Source organism: Piliocolobus tephrosceles, chromosome 6, assembly GCF_002776525.5.
Source record: "Piliocolobus tephrosceles isolate RC106 chromosome 6, ASM277652v3, whole genome shotgun sequence".
In the NCBI taxonomy this organism is placed as follows: domain Eukaryota; kingdom Metazoa; phylum Chordata; class Mammalia; order Primates; family Cercopithecidae; genus Piliocolobus; species Piliocolobus tephrosceles.
Genome location: NC_045439.1, coordinates 154,008,820 through 154,024,876, shown reverse-complemented (window position 1 = coordinate 154,024,876; position 16,057 = coordinate 154,008,820). Strand labels below are relative to the sequence as shown.

The 16,057-nt window shown below is 38.2% G+C and overlaps 1 protein-coding gene across 7 annotated transcripts in view; it reads right to left on the bottom strand.

The window, feature by feature from the left end:
• The window catches only part of SLC12A6 (solute carrier family 12 member 6), a 111,009-nt gene that overhangs the window by 32,494 nt on the left and 62,458 nt on the right, over positions 1-16,057 (bottom strand). For 4 of the 7 annotated variants that reach the window (XM_023230254.3, XM_023230255.2, XM_023230258.3 and 1 more), the window contains exons 2-3: positions 15,623-15,667; positions 1,143-1,237 (exon numbers count right to left, since the gene is read on the bottom strand). In XM_023230254.3, the coding sequence (XP_023086022.1) occupies positions 1,143-1,237; positions 15,623-15,667 (140 nt within the window). Of the gene's footprint in view, positions 1-1,142; positions 1,238-14,717; positions 14,924-15,622; positions 15,668-16,057 lie in introns of those variants that run through there. The other 3 variants (XM_023230257.3, XM_023230256.3, XM_023230260.2) reach the window with 2 other exon arrangements.

The window sequence follows — 16,057 nt, the reverse complement described above, 5'->3', positions numbered from 1 at the left end:
CAGTCAGGTGTGGTGACATGTGCCTGCAGTTCCAGCTACTAGGGAGGCTGAGGTAGCAGGCTCCCTTGAGCCCAGGAGGTCAAGCTGTGATCTTACCACTGCACTCCAGCCTGGGTGACAGAGCAAGACCTTGTCTCAAAAACAAACTAAAAAAAAGGTACATTGAGAGAAGTGGCACATGCATCATTGTTGAAAGCCAGAAAAACGTAGTGCTGAAATAAACCAGGCTCCTTTCAACAACCTGGCCACAGCTTATGGAGCCTGGCCACAGAGTCCATGTTGTCTTATTCAGATAAGATATACAGGTCCTCTTCATTATGTTAAGTGAAATAAGCCAGGCACAGAAAGATAAATAGCACATGATCTCACTTACATGGGATTTAAAAAGTAGAAACTCCTAGTAATAGAATGGTGGTTACCAGATGCTTGGGGGATACATAGGGGAAGGGGGAAAGGTTAGTCACAGGATACAAAGTTTCAGTTAGGCAGGAGAAATACGTTTTTGAGATCTATTGCACATAGCATAGCGACTATAGTTAACATATTGTATATTTCAAAATTGCTAAGAAAGTAAAATTCAAATATTCTCACCACAAAAATAAGTATACTAGGTGATAGATATGCTAATTTGCTTGATTTAATCATTCCACAATGTATACAAATATCAAAATATCACATTGTAATCCATAAATATATACAATTATTATTTGACAATTAAAAAAAAAGACATACAGGTCCTGCAATCTGGAAGCCTGCTTCCCACAGTGATTTTTGTTTAGTTAGTTCTAAGACAAATAATAGTCCTTCCCGACAAAGGGTGGAGAAATACACTGATTTATACTTAGAAGAAAGATTATTCTAATAAAAACAATTAAATCACAATTGAATTAGATTGCAAGGTAATTGATATGTCCAAGAAGTCAAACTCCTCTTCCTTACTACATAACAATTTGATTTAATAGTTACTCACTATAATTAGATTACACAGACAAAATTTACTACAAGTTACAATAATCATGATATTTTCTTTTAACATGAAATTATACAGCTTGTAAAATTTTAAAACCAAATGGGGTAAAATATGGCTATCATGAGATCTCTGTTTCTAAAGTCTCAGTCCATAGTTTTCTCCAAAATATTACCTCAAAGAGTGCCAAATTTTTATCAAAATATTCATCTCCTTCTTCATAATTGGAATTATTGAGATAAGCGTTTCGAGCTTTTTTACGTCCATCGTCTGGAAAAAAAAAAAAGGTAGACCAAGTTAGTTTCTCACTGGTTTCTGATGAAGAAACATCAGCACCAGATTAGTTTATGTTGCTTCAGTATTAATATAACCTATTTTCATATTCAAATTTAATCTTAGAATTCAACCAGCATTGCTTGGAGAATATGGCCCCCTCTCCAGCAGGAACAAAAATAAAACTCTAAGGAGTAAACATGGGTCATTCCTTTCCTTAACAAGAATAAAGACCCCTAGAGACACTATTCTTTTGGAATTCCAGCCCATGAAGACTCTATTCTTCTTTTTTTTTTTTCCCGAGATGGAGCCTCGTTCTGTCGCCCAGGCTGGAGTACAGTGGCACAATCTCAGATCACTGCAACCTCCGCTTCCCTGGTTCAAGAGATTCTCCTGTCTTAGCCTCCAAGTAGCTGGGATTACAGGTGCATACCACCACGCCCAACTGATTTTTTGTATTTTTAAAAGAGATGGGGTTTCACCACGTTGGCCAGGCTGGTCTCGAATTCCTGGCCTCAAGTTATCCGCCCACCTCAGCCTCCCAAAGTGCTGGGATTACAGGCGTGAACCACTTGCACCCAGCTGACACTCTATTCTTAAAATCACCTAAGTTTAAGAGAAAAAAAAATATTGAGTATATACTCAGGGTATAATACTGTGTTAGATGTAGTCTCCTTTACACACTATTGCTGCTGATAATGACAATAAAAGCTCTCTGCCTCCACAGCTGTCTGACCTTTTTATAAATTATATGAAGTTTTGATATGCATTTCTCTGATGATTTCAGTGATGAGCATTTCATATCAGTCAGAATGGCAATTATTAAAAAATCAAAAATAACAGATGTTGGTGAGGTTGTGGAGAAAAAGAAACACTTATACACTGCTGGTGGGAATGTAACACAGCCACTGTGGAAAGCAATTTGGAGATTTCTCAAAGAACTTAGAACTGCCATTCCACTCAGCAATCCCATTACTGGGTATATACCCAAAGGAAAATAAATCATTCTACCAGAAAGACACATGCACTTGTATGATCATTACATGCAACTGAAACCCAACCTTCAAGCCAAAGACAGTTTAAAGGCTAACTACAATTCTTGGATAAATCCACGGACTGGATTGAGAACCTCTCTTCCTGTTTCCTCTGACTGGTTCCCCACCCTTCACCTATTTTACGTATATCTACCCTTCCCTAACTGGTTTTTTTACACTGTCATGCCCACCTTTCAGTGGTGCCTTTGTTTTAGCCTTTTTTGCACACTCACAAACCAATCAGCATGCACTCCCCCATTCTGAGCCCATAAAGGCCCCAGACCCAGCCCCAGTGAAAGACAAGAGACCACCCTCACATGCCCTCTCGGCTGAGAACTGTTTCTTGTCATTCAGTAAAATTCTTCTCTGCCCTCCTCACCCTTTGATCATCAGCACAACCTCATTCTTCTTGGATGTGGGACAAGAACTCAGGACCCACCAAACACAGGTACAAAGAAGGCTATAATACTGTGGCCCTCCATGCTCCACCAGTGGAGGGCAGCTACCCCACGCAACAGGAAGCAGCAGCAGGCCGGAGCAGGGACAACAGGACTGACAGAGCTGTTAACATACAGCCATCCATCGGGCTGCAGATGGTGGGGCTAAAAGAGCTATTAGCACACTGTAACACTCCCCCTGAGGTTTTAGGGTTGCGGACACCAGTTTGGGTGCCACCATGTTCCCCTCAGTGTGACATGCCTGGTCCAGCAGCAAGTCCCACATACAGCCCGCTTCTGCCTCACTACTTGGAGCAGCCAGCTGGACACTGCACTTGCTCGCTCACTCACCCCCTCCTACCAGGGGCTGAGTGTACAGTTGCAATGGCTGCAGGATCTGCACTGGAGTGCAAGCCAGGCACAGCACAGCAGGCTGAATAGACGAGGCATCTCTTCTGGTGAGCTTGGGCCTGAGAAAAGCCTGGGCATGGATATTGCTAGCTGGAGGTCTCTGGCTGGCAAAGTAGCCAAGAAAAATCCTGTGTCACTATGCTTCCTACATGGGTGAAAGGATTACCTATACCCCAATCCTCAGCATCATGTGATATACACATGTAACAAACCTGTACATGTACCCTCTAAATCCAAAATAAAAGTTGAAAAAACATAGGGCAGGCGTGGTGACTCATGCCTGTAATCCTAGAACTTTGGGAGGCCCAGGTGGGAGGACTGCTAGAGCCCAGGAGTTCCGGACCAGCCTGGGCAACACTGAGACCCTGCTGCTACAAAAAAGTTTAAAAAATTAGCAGGGCATAGTGGTGCGTACTTATAGTTCCAGCTATTCAGGCAGGAAGATATCCTGAGCCCAGGAGTTCAAGACTGCAAATGAGCTGTGACTGATCCACTGCACTCCAGCCTGGGTAACAGGGTAAGACCCTGTCTCAGGGGGCAAAAAAGTTGAAAAAAGAAAAAAATTATGTCATTTAACTATTAGTTTGTACAAACCCTTCCACATTTTTTTTTTAATGTTAAAAGAGGCATCTGACAAAACTTTGGTGAAACAGCTATGAGGAAAAAAAAGAGACCAGGTCTATAAGACAGCAAACTTTGTTTTATTTGAGCACTTCCTTAACTTTGTTTCATTATTATGCAAAAGTTATATAATTACAGAGTCTGGCAGGAGAGAAGAGAAAAATTTAAAAAAAAACATAAATGCTATTAAAAACTAAGATTTTCAATACTGGGGAAATAAATACCAATATAAAAATTAAAGAATTTAAAACCCTATAAGTTTAAATGTATAAGGATGGGCTTGAGAAACAGCCAATAAACTATTAAAATTACTGGGTCACGTCAAAGGGCACAGAGCCAAACTGAAGGGGTTCCCAATGCCCCAAAATGGAATAATATAAACATTAAAAATAAATAATGTGATGGATTGAAATGCAAATTTATGAAATACTCAAAATTATATTCTGAAAAATTAGTCACCTTTGCGGGGTTAAGGAAACAACACATGCCTCTGAAAAATAACATTAATAAATAGAAAAAAATAAACGGAAAGAAGCAATCATCTTGCCTTTCTTGCACCAACTGTATTTCAGGGTAACCAATAATTAAAAGAAAATTTCTTCCTTATAGAAGCATTCCAGCTTATTAATGATAGATGGAATGATAGAAAAAAATCACTAATGAAATAACGGATTTAGGCAACGATCATCAATGGTTGTTAAAACCATTAGGTGAAAGGCTGAGGCAGAACTTTACAATGGATGGATGAGGGTGATCTGGAGCCTGCTAATCAGCCTTAACATCTCTGAAGGTAGGAGAACACAATCTCCTGTAATACAATGAAAAATACGCTGTACAAGCTATGATGTATTCTTGCCAAAAGAATGGAAATTGAATCTAATCAAGCTTCAAAATCTATCAGTTCAAAGAAAACACAAAGGAGGAACATGTTAAACATTAGAAGGATCTAATCACCAAATTCAGAATATGAGAAATTTTCAAGATGATCTGACTTCTTCAACAAATAAATGGCATAAACTTAAATGGTGAACTTTTATAGATAAAAGAGACTTAAAAAACATATCAACTAGTTGCAAATGAACATTGTTAGGATCCTGACTCAACAAATCAAAGGTAAAAGGGCATTTTTAAAACAAAAAATAAGCGAAAATATATCGCTTTTTTTTTTTTTTAAAGGGCAAGTAAAATCATATGATGTCTGGAATTTTCTTCAAAACAATTTAGAGAAAAATTAGGTAGGATCTAGAAAACAGATTTGTAACACTGATGAAGCTGGGTGATGCATTCAGAAAAGTTCATTATGCTATTCTACTTTTGTGTACCTTTGATATTTTCAGTAACAAAAAGTTATAAAAAGAAAGAAAAATGTAATTATTTTCCTCTTCCTAATGGCTCCAGAAAATTCTAAAGAGTACAGCTTAAAATTATTACCACTTTTGAGTAATTCATTTATTCAACTAATATTTATTACATTCCTAGGATGTACTAGCTACTGTTCTGGGTCCTAGGGGTATAGCAGTGGACATGGCAGTTAAAGACCCTGCCTTCACTGTGCATATACTGAATTACAGAAGACAGAAAGTAAGTAAAAACAACAACAGCAGCAATAAAAAAACAAGACAAAATAAAAACAAACAAAAAAACCCAAAAAGAATTTCAAGAAGTGATAAGTTCAAGGAAGAAAATCAAATATGTACTGGGAGAGACTATGACTAGGGAGGGGAATGATGGCTTCATGTAAGATCACAGGTGTGCTGATAAGCAGCCTCTAAAGAGTTAAAACAAACCCCTGACTTACAGTACTTGACAATGTCTGTGGTATAAATACTCACGCATGGCCATTTTCAAACTACTAATGTGAAAACGATGAACCTGGTTTTGGGAAGAGATTCGCATAACTGGCTCTTGTGAGCTGATGATATGAGCTGGCTGCAGCACACTCCTGGCATAGGACAGTAAGGAAAAGCCTACATTTCAGGCAGAGGGAATATAGCAATTTCAAAAGATCCTAAAGCAGAAACAATTTTAGTGAATTAATAAAGCAGAAAGGACAACAGAGCTAAAGGAGAGTGAGGAAAGGAGAGCATATTTAGAAAGACAGAAAGGATCCAGACCACATAAGCTGGTTAATGGATAGTTCTTCCAAATCCATTTATTGAATAGTCCCTCCTTTTCTGATTGAAACAACATGATGTGGTTGGTGCAAAGGAGACAGTAATGTGAGAGTCTTCCCAAAATGTTCATTTGGGAAGCAAGGGTAATATAACTTTTTTTTTTTTTTTTTAAAGAAGAGATTATAAAGAAGCAGAAAAAGTGGGACAAATAATTTAGGATGGCACAATGGTCCAAGTATATCAATAATACCAGTAATGTAAATAGACTAAGTAAGACAAAGAGACTGGATTAAACAATAAAATCTAGACACATACTATTCATAAGAGATATAAGGGCATACAAAAGCTGAACATTAAGAAAACATTAAGGAAAGAGATACATCAAGCCAATACTAACCAAAAGAAAGCTGATATAATTTTATTAGTATCAGATAAATTTGTAAGAGAAAAATTTTATTAGGAATTAGAAGGTACCCACATAATAACAAAAGGTTTAATTCACCAGGAAGGTATGACAATTTTATTTATCATTATTATTAGTTTTTGAGACAGGGTCTCACTCTTATACCCAGTCTGGAGTACAGTGGTACGATCACGGCTCGCTGCAGCCTCGACCTCCTGGGCCCAAGAGATCCTCCCACCTCAGCCTCCCAAGTAGCTAGGACTACAGGCTCATGCCACCATGAACAGCTAAGTTTTGGAATTTTTTTGTGGATGAGGGTTTGCCATGTTGCTTTGTATTCCTGGGCTGAAGCCATCGGCCTGCCTCAGCCTCCCAAAGTGCTGGGATTACAGGCGTGAGCCACTGGGCCTGGCTGGCACAACAATTTTAAACATACATCTATTGTTTAGTTATTATTATTTTGCTTACCAAATTACCTCCAAATTTACTGGCATTTTAAACAACACAGTTTATCATCTATTTGTTTGGGTTGGATTTTCTAAAGTCTGACAATCTATCTTTTGAACTGCCAAGTTCAGCGCATCAACCTTAGTGATTAATATATTTAGACAGGGTTCTAACATCTTTTTACTCGTTCTGTCTCTACGATTCATTCTCATCCTCTGTCTCTGTCTCTCCCACTCTTTGGATTTTCTGGTTTGTTTTTCCCTAATGCCATTTTTCCCTCTAGTTTCCATCCTCTATTTCTGTTCTTTTAGCAATGACCCTTGAAATTTTACTACATATTTTACTTAAATTGTTAAATAAGTTTAAACAATTGCTTGACATCCTCCTGAACAACACAAAGACTTTCTGATACTTCAATTCCAACTTTCTCCTCCTGACTTACCTAATATTGGTGTCCAACGTTTCCAGTAGTCTCTTTTTAAAAACAAAAACAAACAAACAAACAAAAACCTCCACAAATAAGATATTAGAGTTGTTTTATAGAGACAACACTGATTTGGGTTGATGTACAAGTTTACTAGTTCATTTATTCACTATTCTTTCTTACATTTCAGACAACTAGTCTTCTAGGATCATTTTATTCTTTCTTGAGGTATATTCCTTAGAATTCCTTTAGGTTTCTCAAACTCAGCACTATGGAATTTTGCAGCAAATAATTACTTATTGTGGGGGACTGTCCTGTGCACTGCAGAATGTTTAAGAGCATCCCTGACCTCTACTCATTAGATGCCAGTAGCACCTCCAGTAGTGACCGTCAGAGATGTCTCTAGGCTGGGCGCAGTGGCTCTCTCCTGTAATCTCAGTACTTTGGGAGGCCATGGCAGGAGGACTGCTTGAGGGCAGGAGTTTGAGTGAGACTAGCATGAGCATTGTCTCATTGTGAGACCCTGTCTCTACAAAATTTTTGTGTATACTTATTTGTGTTTTCTGGCTTGTGTTTGTGGATTTGTGTTTTGGTATTGAGAATTCTTTTGTCATTCTGTTGTTCCTTTGATGAACTGTCCTTTGTGGCTGCTTACAAGATCTTTTCTTAGATATTCTGCAGTTTCATTAAGATGTATCTAGGTGTAGTTTTTTTTTTTTTTTTTTTTTTGTTTACACTATTTACCTATTACTAAGCTACTGTTTTAACTTCTTTGTTATATCTATCTATCTATATTTTCTTTTCTATAAGATCCATTTATTTTCCTTCTCTTTAAACAGTCTTTTATTCCTGAGGAGTTTGCTAATCTTCCTAACTACATCCTTTACTGATTTAAACATTTAATAGAATTTTGTATCCCAGTCTCAGGACCATATCATTTCTCTTGAGGGTTATGGGAGTAAGAGTTCAACATATTACCTCTCTGCTATTCAATAACAATGATGCCCTTATAAAAATCTGGCATGAGACAATCCTGTTCCATTCTGCTACCTGCTGTCCAAGCCACATCCTAGCAGCTCTGGCTCCCCTTGCTGCATCCCTGGCACCTCTATGTATGGACCTCTCTAGTCTCAAGTTTCAGGTGAAATCACCATAACTTTTATGACAATTCGATTTATTATTATCATCAGTCTGGATCCTGGCTGTTTCTGGCCCACCCTCCATTTGCTTGCTTACTATCCCTGGATATTTTTGTCTACATTTTATGAGACCAATGATGCCTCCAATATCGTCCTACTCATGGTCTACTTGGGGTAGTGTTGTGCAATGGGAGGCTCCCATAGAGTTCCTGGTCAATCATGGCTTGTGGAACAGCCATGAAAGGTCAAGGCTTTCCAAGGGAAGAAATGAAGCTTTCATCAAGTGTGGTTATACCAAAAGGCATGAAATTAGAAGTGGTTATATTGAAAGGCATGGATTAATTTTTGGCTTGAATATCTTGGTGGCAAACCATGCTGCTTTAGAGTTCAGCCTTCAAAACTTTAGGTCACTCTTGTGACCCCAGGAAATACCAGATGGAATGGAACTTCTAGTTTCTGAATAGCAAATAATCTTTACTCTGCAGGAACTAAGAACCAAATCCATATTCCAGGACTCTTTTAGGATCATTCAGACTCCTAAGATGAGTCCTTTGAAGGATCCCCACTGAGACTGGCCTCAGTAATGGTTTGCATTACATCACCTATCAGATTACTATTATGTTTCTTTTTTTTTTTTTTTTTTTTTGAGAGAGGGTCTTGCTCTGTTACCCAGGCTGCAGTGCAGTGGCACAATCTCAGCACACTGTGACCTCCGCCTCCCGGGTTCAAGCAATTCTCCTACCTTAGCCTCCTGAGTAGCTGGAATTATAGGCACCTGCCACCGTGCCTGGCTAATTTTTTTGTATTTTTAGTAGACATATTTTTTTGCATTTTTAGTTTTGCCATGTTGGCCAGGCAGGTCTCGAACTCCTGACCTCAGGTGATCCACCCGCTTCAGCCTCCCCAACTGCTGGGATTACAGGCATGAGCCACCGTGCCCAGACACTATTGTGCTTCCTTTTTCTCATTTTACTGTCTAAATAATGCTGATATTTTTGGGAAACTTACTGGTGTTTCACTGCATAATTCAAATGAAAACTGATAGGATGGTTCCACTACAGATTTCAGATTTCTGTTTTTTATGGCATACTTTTTTTTGTAAACAGAAAAAAGGCACACCAAAGGTCTTACTCTTTATAAACACTTTCTTGTTGTGATGTTATTACTTCCATAATGTTGCATTTGTCAATTACCACTTATACTATAATTTGGGCCCCAGATAAATCTCAAGTTACTCCTTCAGCTTCCTAATCTTGCCAAATGGCCTTGCTGGTCTGAGCTAGGCAAGAGAGTAGTAAGTGTACTTAATTTCCCTTGGCACAGGTTTGGGTTTGTACTATGTGACTATGTGAATCTGAAAAATCTGAAAGGTTATCCCAAATGCTATAATGTTTTTGATTTTATACTTTGTCTTGCCATTGATTTGTTAAGGAAACCATGTCATTTGTCCTGGAGAGTTTGTGATGGTCTGGGTTTTGATGATGGCATCCATGTGATGCTGTTTAACATGTTCTTTTTTTTTTTTTTTTTTTGTAATTCCTATAAATTGGTAGTTGAATCTAAAAGCTTAATCACATTCAGTACTTCTAGGAGGGTAGGGAGGAAAACTACTTCACAGTGGTTTTATGATCTGCCAGGAGGTACACATCATTGTCATCTGGTTGTCTTTCCTTTTGAGATATTAGCAATTGTTGATGAGTCATGCCTAGCTCCATTAATTTATGAGAGGTTACTAAATGGTAATATTCCCATTCCATTATTGTTCCTTCATTTATTAGCTGGAATATCTCTATATAAAGAGACATTTCCTTTAATCTACTATTTGATTACCAAGTGGTTCAGTTAAAAACAGGACAAATAATTCTTTCTCTTTACTGACTGGTTCTCAGAATAATTGGTTCACTAAATGCTCCAATGGTGACCAATTAGTTGTGGGTTTTGTTTTGTTTTGTTTTTAGAGACAGGGTATCACTCTGTTGCCCAGGCTGGAGGAGTGTAGTGGTACCATCACAGCTTACTGTAGCCTGCAGAGTAGCTAGGACTATAGGCGTATACCACCATGCCTAGTTAATTATTTTTTGCTTCTTTGTAGAGATGGGTTCTTGCAATGTTGCCCAGTCTCCTCTTGAACCCCTGGCCTCAAGCAATCCTCCTACCTCCCTCCTCAGCCTCCTGAAGTGCTGGGACTACAGACATGAGCCATTGTGCCTGGCTAGTTTTTTAAATTATCATTATGAATTCATAAACTTAAATATTGAGTTTTTACTGTATTAGTCCTTTCTCGTGCTGCTATGAAGAGATACCCGAAACTGGGTAATTTATAAAGAAAAGAGGTTTGGCTGAGTACAGTGGCTCACACCTCTAATCCCAGCACTTTGGGAGGATGAGGCAGGTGGATCACTTGAGGCTCGGAGTTTGAGACTAGACTGGCCAACATGGGGAAACCCCATCTCCACTGAAAATACAAAAATTAGCCAGGTGTGGTGGTGGGTGCCTGTAATCCCAGTTACTTGGGAGACTGAGGAAGGAAAATCACTTGAACCTGGGAGACGGAGGTTGCAGTACGCCAAGATCATGCCACTTTAGTCCAGCCTGGGTGACAGAGCTAGACTCTGTCTCAAAAAACAAAACGAAAAACAAAAACAAAAAAAAAAGAGAGAAAAGAGGTTTAACTGACTCAAAGTTCAGCACGGCTGGGGAATCCTCAGGAAACTTATAATCATGGTGGAAGGCCCCTCTTCAAAGGGCGGCAGGAGAGAGAATGAGTACAAGGAGGGGAAATTGTGTGATGCTTATAAAACCATCAGCTCTTGTGAGACTCACTCACGATCATAAGAACAACATAGAGAAAACCGCCCCCATGATTCAGTTACCTCCCACAAAACGTGGGGATTATGGGAATTACACGTCAAGTTGAGATTTGGGTGGAGACACAGCCAAACCATATCAGGTATGTTTCAAATCAAATGCTTTTTCAACATCTATTAAGATTATTATATGATATTTTTATTTTAATTTGTTAATATAATGAAGTATATAAATTAACTTTCAACATTAAACCAACCATGGATATCTAGCAGAAACTCAACTTGATGATGGGGGTAATTTAAAAAAATATGTTGCTTGATTCAGATTGCAAATATTTTGTTCAGGATTGTAGATATGTTCCTAAGTAAGGTTGGCCTACATTTTTTTTTTTTTTTTAATCTCATATTGCCATTCTTAAGTTTTGGTTATCAAGGTTGCAAAAGCTTCAAAACTGAGGTAGTGGTTACTTGCTATTCCTTATGAGAGACTGACTGCAGAAGACTGGAATTATTTTTCCTTGGATGCCTGATAAAACTTTTAATAATGCCAGGACCCATGGCTTGTTTGCTTGCTAGCTTTCTAAAAAGATTTTTAAGTGGAAAGCTACACACACACACACACACACACACACACACAGAGAAAAGTTCACCAATCACAGGTGTACAGCTTGATTTGTTATTACAATAGCAGTTTCACCATCCCATATATCTCCCCAGCCTGATCTTGAGTTTTGCAAGAGACTTGATGAGTCAGTGGGAACAGGAGATACATTAAAATAACTGTGCCTTGTTGACAGTAAAAACATTTAGAAGGACTGGAAAGGGCTTTTGTATATCCAATTCAACAGCAACGGTCTGAAAGATGTTATTACAAATTCAATTAAGCAGGCAAGGCAACTGAACCAGTTTTTCACCTACCAGGCCAAATTAACCTAAACAAGGTTTTTAGGGAGAGCTGGGAAGATTTTCTTTTCTTTCTTTCTTTTTTTTTTTTTTTTTTCGTTTGAGACAGAGTCTCACTCTGCCGCCCAGGCTGGAGTGCAGTGGTGTGATCTGGGCTCACTGCAACCTCCACCTCCTGGTTCAAGCAATTCTCCTGCCTAAGCCTCCTAAGTAGCTGGGATTACAGGCACCCACCACCATGCCCAGCCAATTTTTTTTATTTTTAGTAGAGACGGGGTTTCACCATCTTGGCCAGGCTGGTCTCGAACTCCTGACCTTGTGATCCACTTGCCTTGGCCTCCCAAAAGTGCTGGGATTACAGGCATGGTGAACCACTGCACCCAGCCAGAAGATTTTCATTCAAGCTTATAATGCCTTTTCTGAGTAACTTATGAGATGGTTAGAAAATACAACAAAAAAAACTTTCACTCTTTTGCAAACTCATGAATTTCTTTTAATAAACCAGACTTTTAAAGATTTTGAGGCTATAGCTAAAACACAGATACTTAAGACAGAAGATGATAGTTCCTCAGAGCATGAGAAAAAAGGAAAATATGATCTGACCCCATGAATCTAGGAGAGAGAACTCAGGCTGGCACGATGGACATACTTGATAATTTGGCTAGAAGACTGGATAAATCCTCAGGTTGGCTAACACTTGAATGCAACTGTAGGCTGCCAAATGAGATTAATGTTTGAAGTAGTCTCTTTGCAAATATTATTAGAATTTTTTGGCTAATAATGACTAATATAACTCTTCCTTCACAATCAAAGTTATTTCTTTTTACCTATAGTTCCCTAGGTTTCCTTTACTGCAGGTGGTTAGCTGGGAACAAAATCCAGCTTAGTAATACTGGAACTGTATCAACTTTTGACTGTCCACTTCATTAGCTAAGCTGTCTCCATTGTACATGTATTCCTGATGATAATGACCTATTCTCAAACATCTCTGCCTGTCATGTATGTATCAGGGACAGAAGCACTTTCATAGTTTAGAGGAAAGATGTTCTTTTCACAGTCTGGCAAAATTTTTCAATGAAAGCTTAATAATTCCTGATCCAAATATAAAATTTTTATATACAGAAGATTAATTTTGAGCGATGTATAGAAACTATCCAACATAAAAGTATTAAAAAGTAGCCAGGAGTGGTGGCTCATGTCTGTAATCCCAGCACTTTGAGAGGCCACGGTGGGTGGATCACCTGAGGTCAGGAGTTTGAGACCAGCCTGACCAACATGGTAAAACCTTGTCTCTACTAAAAATACGAAAATTAGCCGGGCATGGTGACATGCGCCTATAGTCCCAGCTACTCGGGAGGCTGAGGCCAGAGAACTGCTTGAATCCGAGAGGCAGAAGTTGCAGTGAGCCAAGATGGTGCCATCACACTTCAGCCTGGGCGACAGATCAAGACTCTGTCTAAAAAAAAAAAAAAAAAAAAAAAAACCACCTCTAAGATCACACAGCCAGGACCTTAGTGATCAGATTTGTATATTTATGTCAAACCATTTACTTAACAAATATATACTGAGTGCCTAGGATGTCAGGTACTGTTTCAGCACATAAACTCACTAAAGGAATGAGGGCTATGGTCTCATAAACTCTTCTCATTAACTCAAGGACTATTCTAAGTCTTTAATGTAGAAAGAACGAAAAAGGAGTATCCCAGTTTCTTCAACTAATCCTCTGAAGTTTTTACTTTCCCTACTTTGGACTTTTTGATAGCTTATTTTTCCACAGCTGCTTTACACATATTATAGCTAAAAGCTCAGCAGTGATCAAAATAAGCCTCAAATCAAAGCATACACACACACACGAGTGTTAACATACTAAATAATATACCAAAAATTACTTAGCCTCACTTATGCTGAAGGAAGTATAAATAAAAAACGAGAGATGCTATTTTTACCTATTAGCTAAATAAACTATTTTAAGATTAATAATACCTGTTTATTATTATTATAGGGAGTCAAGCATTACTCCATACTTGTGAGAGTTTAAGCTGATGTATCTTTTTAAAAATGTATATATCTTTTGAGTAAGGAATTCCACTGTTAGGAATTTATCCTACAAATATACTGGCATTAAGACTGCAGGATAATACAAAAAATTAGCCGGGTGTGGTGTGGGCACCTGTAGTCCCAGCTACTCGGGAGGCTGAGGCAGGAGAATGGTGTGAACCTGGGAGGCGGGGCTTGCAGCGAGCCAAGATCGTGCCACTTCACTCCAGCCTGGGCAACAGAGCAAGACTCTGTCTCACAAAAAAAAAGAAAAAAAAAAAAAAAAAGACTGCAGGATATAAGGATAAGATATTCATTGCAACATAACCTACAACAGTAACACACCTGGAAATAAATGCTCATGAGTAGGAAACTGGCTGAATAAAATTATAGTGCAGGTGCACAATGAAATACTATTCCATCACAAAGGAATGAAGCAGATCTTTACGTACTAAGATGTCCAAGGTAAAATGTTAAGTAAAAAGAAGTGGTCTGTATAATAGAACAGTCCATTTACTATAACATCATTGATATAAAAAGGAAAAGATAGTCGTATATAATACAAAAATTTATAATTAAAAATTTCTAGAATTCCCAAAAAACTATCAACAGCAAGTACTTTTAAGAGGTGGAAGTGAGATGGTAAGAAGAAGAGATACTTTCACTTTCTTTGTGTGTATATATATATATATATATATACCTTCTGTTTGAGCTGAATGCCTCATCAGAGTATGTTTCTTTTGATATTTTGAAAATTTATCAGTCCTGAGGTCTTGTGAAATTCTTGTCAAGGCTGGGCGCAGTGGCTCACGCCTGTAATCCCAGCGCTTTGGGAGGCCAAGGTGGGCGGACCACGAGGTCAGGAGATGGAGACCATCCTGGTTCCAACATGGTGAAACCCCGTCTCTACTAAAAATACAAAAATTGGCTGGGCGTGGTGGTACACGCTTGTAATCTCAGCTACTTGGGAGGCTGAGGCAGAAGAATTGCTTGAACTTGGGAGGTGGAGGTTGCAGCGAGCTGAGATCGCACCACTGCACTCCAGCCTGGTGACAGAGCGAGACACTGTCTCAAAAAAGAGAGATATTCTTGTCAAATTACACACTTACTTTAAAGAAGTGATACCCAGAGGAAGTAAATTCATTTCCATAACTTGTTTCATAGATAAGGAACTGGAACACCAAATTCTAAGGACTGCTTGAGGACATGCTGTTTATGAAGTACTTTCAATAATTAAAAAGGTGATCAAAAGGCCAAGAAAAGTAATAAAAAGGGAAAATTAGCTGCAAAGTCAGAGATATTATCAGGTATTATAATACCTTCTTTTCCAAATTATCTTAAAAAAATTCTAGTTCTTAGATTTTTTTTTTAACCATAGACCATGCAAAATTACTTTTTAATTTAACTGAGTCTTAGTAATCAATTACAGAAGTAGTTTCCTAAAACTTACCAAGTTGGGAATAGAAACTGCAGGAAAAAAGTTGATGGGTGAGAAGTAGAAAAGGAGGGGAGAGAAAACAGAATCAGAGAAGGGAGTAATGTCTGTTAGGATAAACGAGTTAAGGGTGACTTTGGATAGAGTCAATCCCCACAGAAATACTATACCTAACAGTTGGCTGTGTTCCCCTGTGATGGAGTTCTGACTCGGGTCTGAAAAACAAACAATTGAAAAGAAAAGAAAAAAATGAATGATCAAAACAAATAATTTATTTAAAATCAGTAACAAAAGTCAACCAAGGAAATAAGCAAAAAATTAAAAAAAACTTATGAAATATTAATGTGAAGATAATAAAAAAATAGAATGAACTAGTGTAAAGAATGATCACATTCCTCATAAAGTTAAATATAATTACCATCAGCAATTCCACTCCTACTTCCAAAATAATTGAAAACAGGGACTCAAACAGATACTTTACCACAAAGTTTATGGCAAAATTATTCACAATAGCCAAAACGTTACCAGGTATACTTCTACAGATGAATGAATCAACAAAATGTAATATATATATACAACGGAAAATTATTCAGTTATAAAAATGA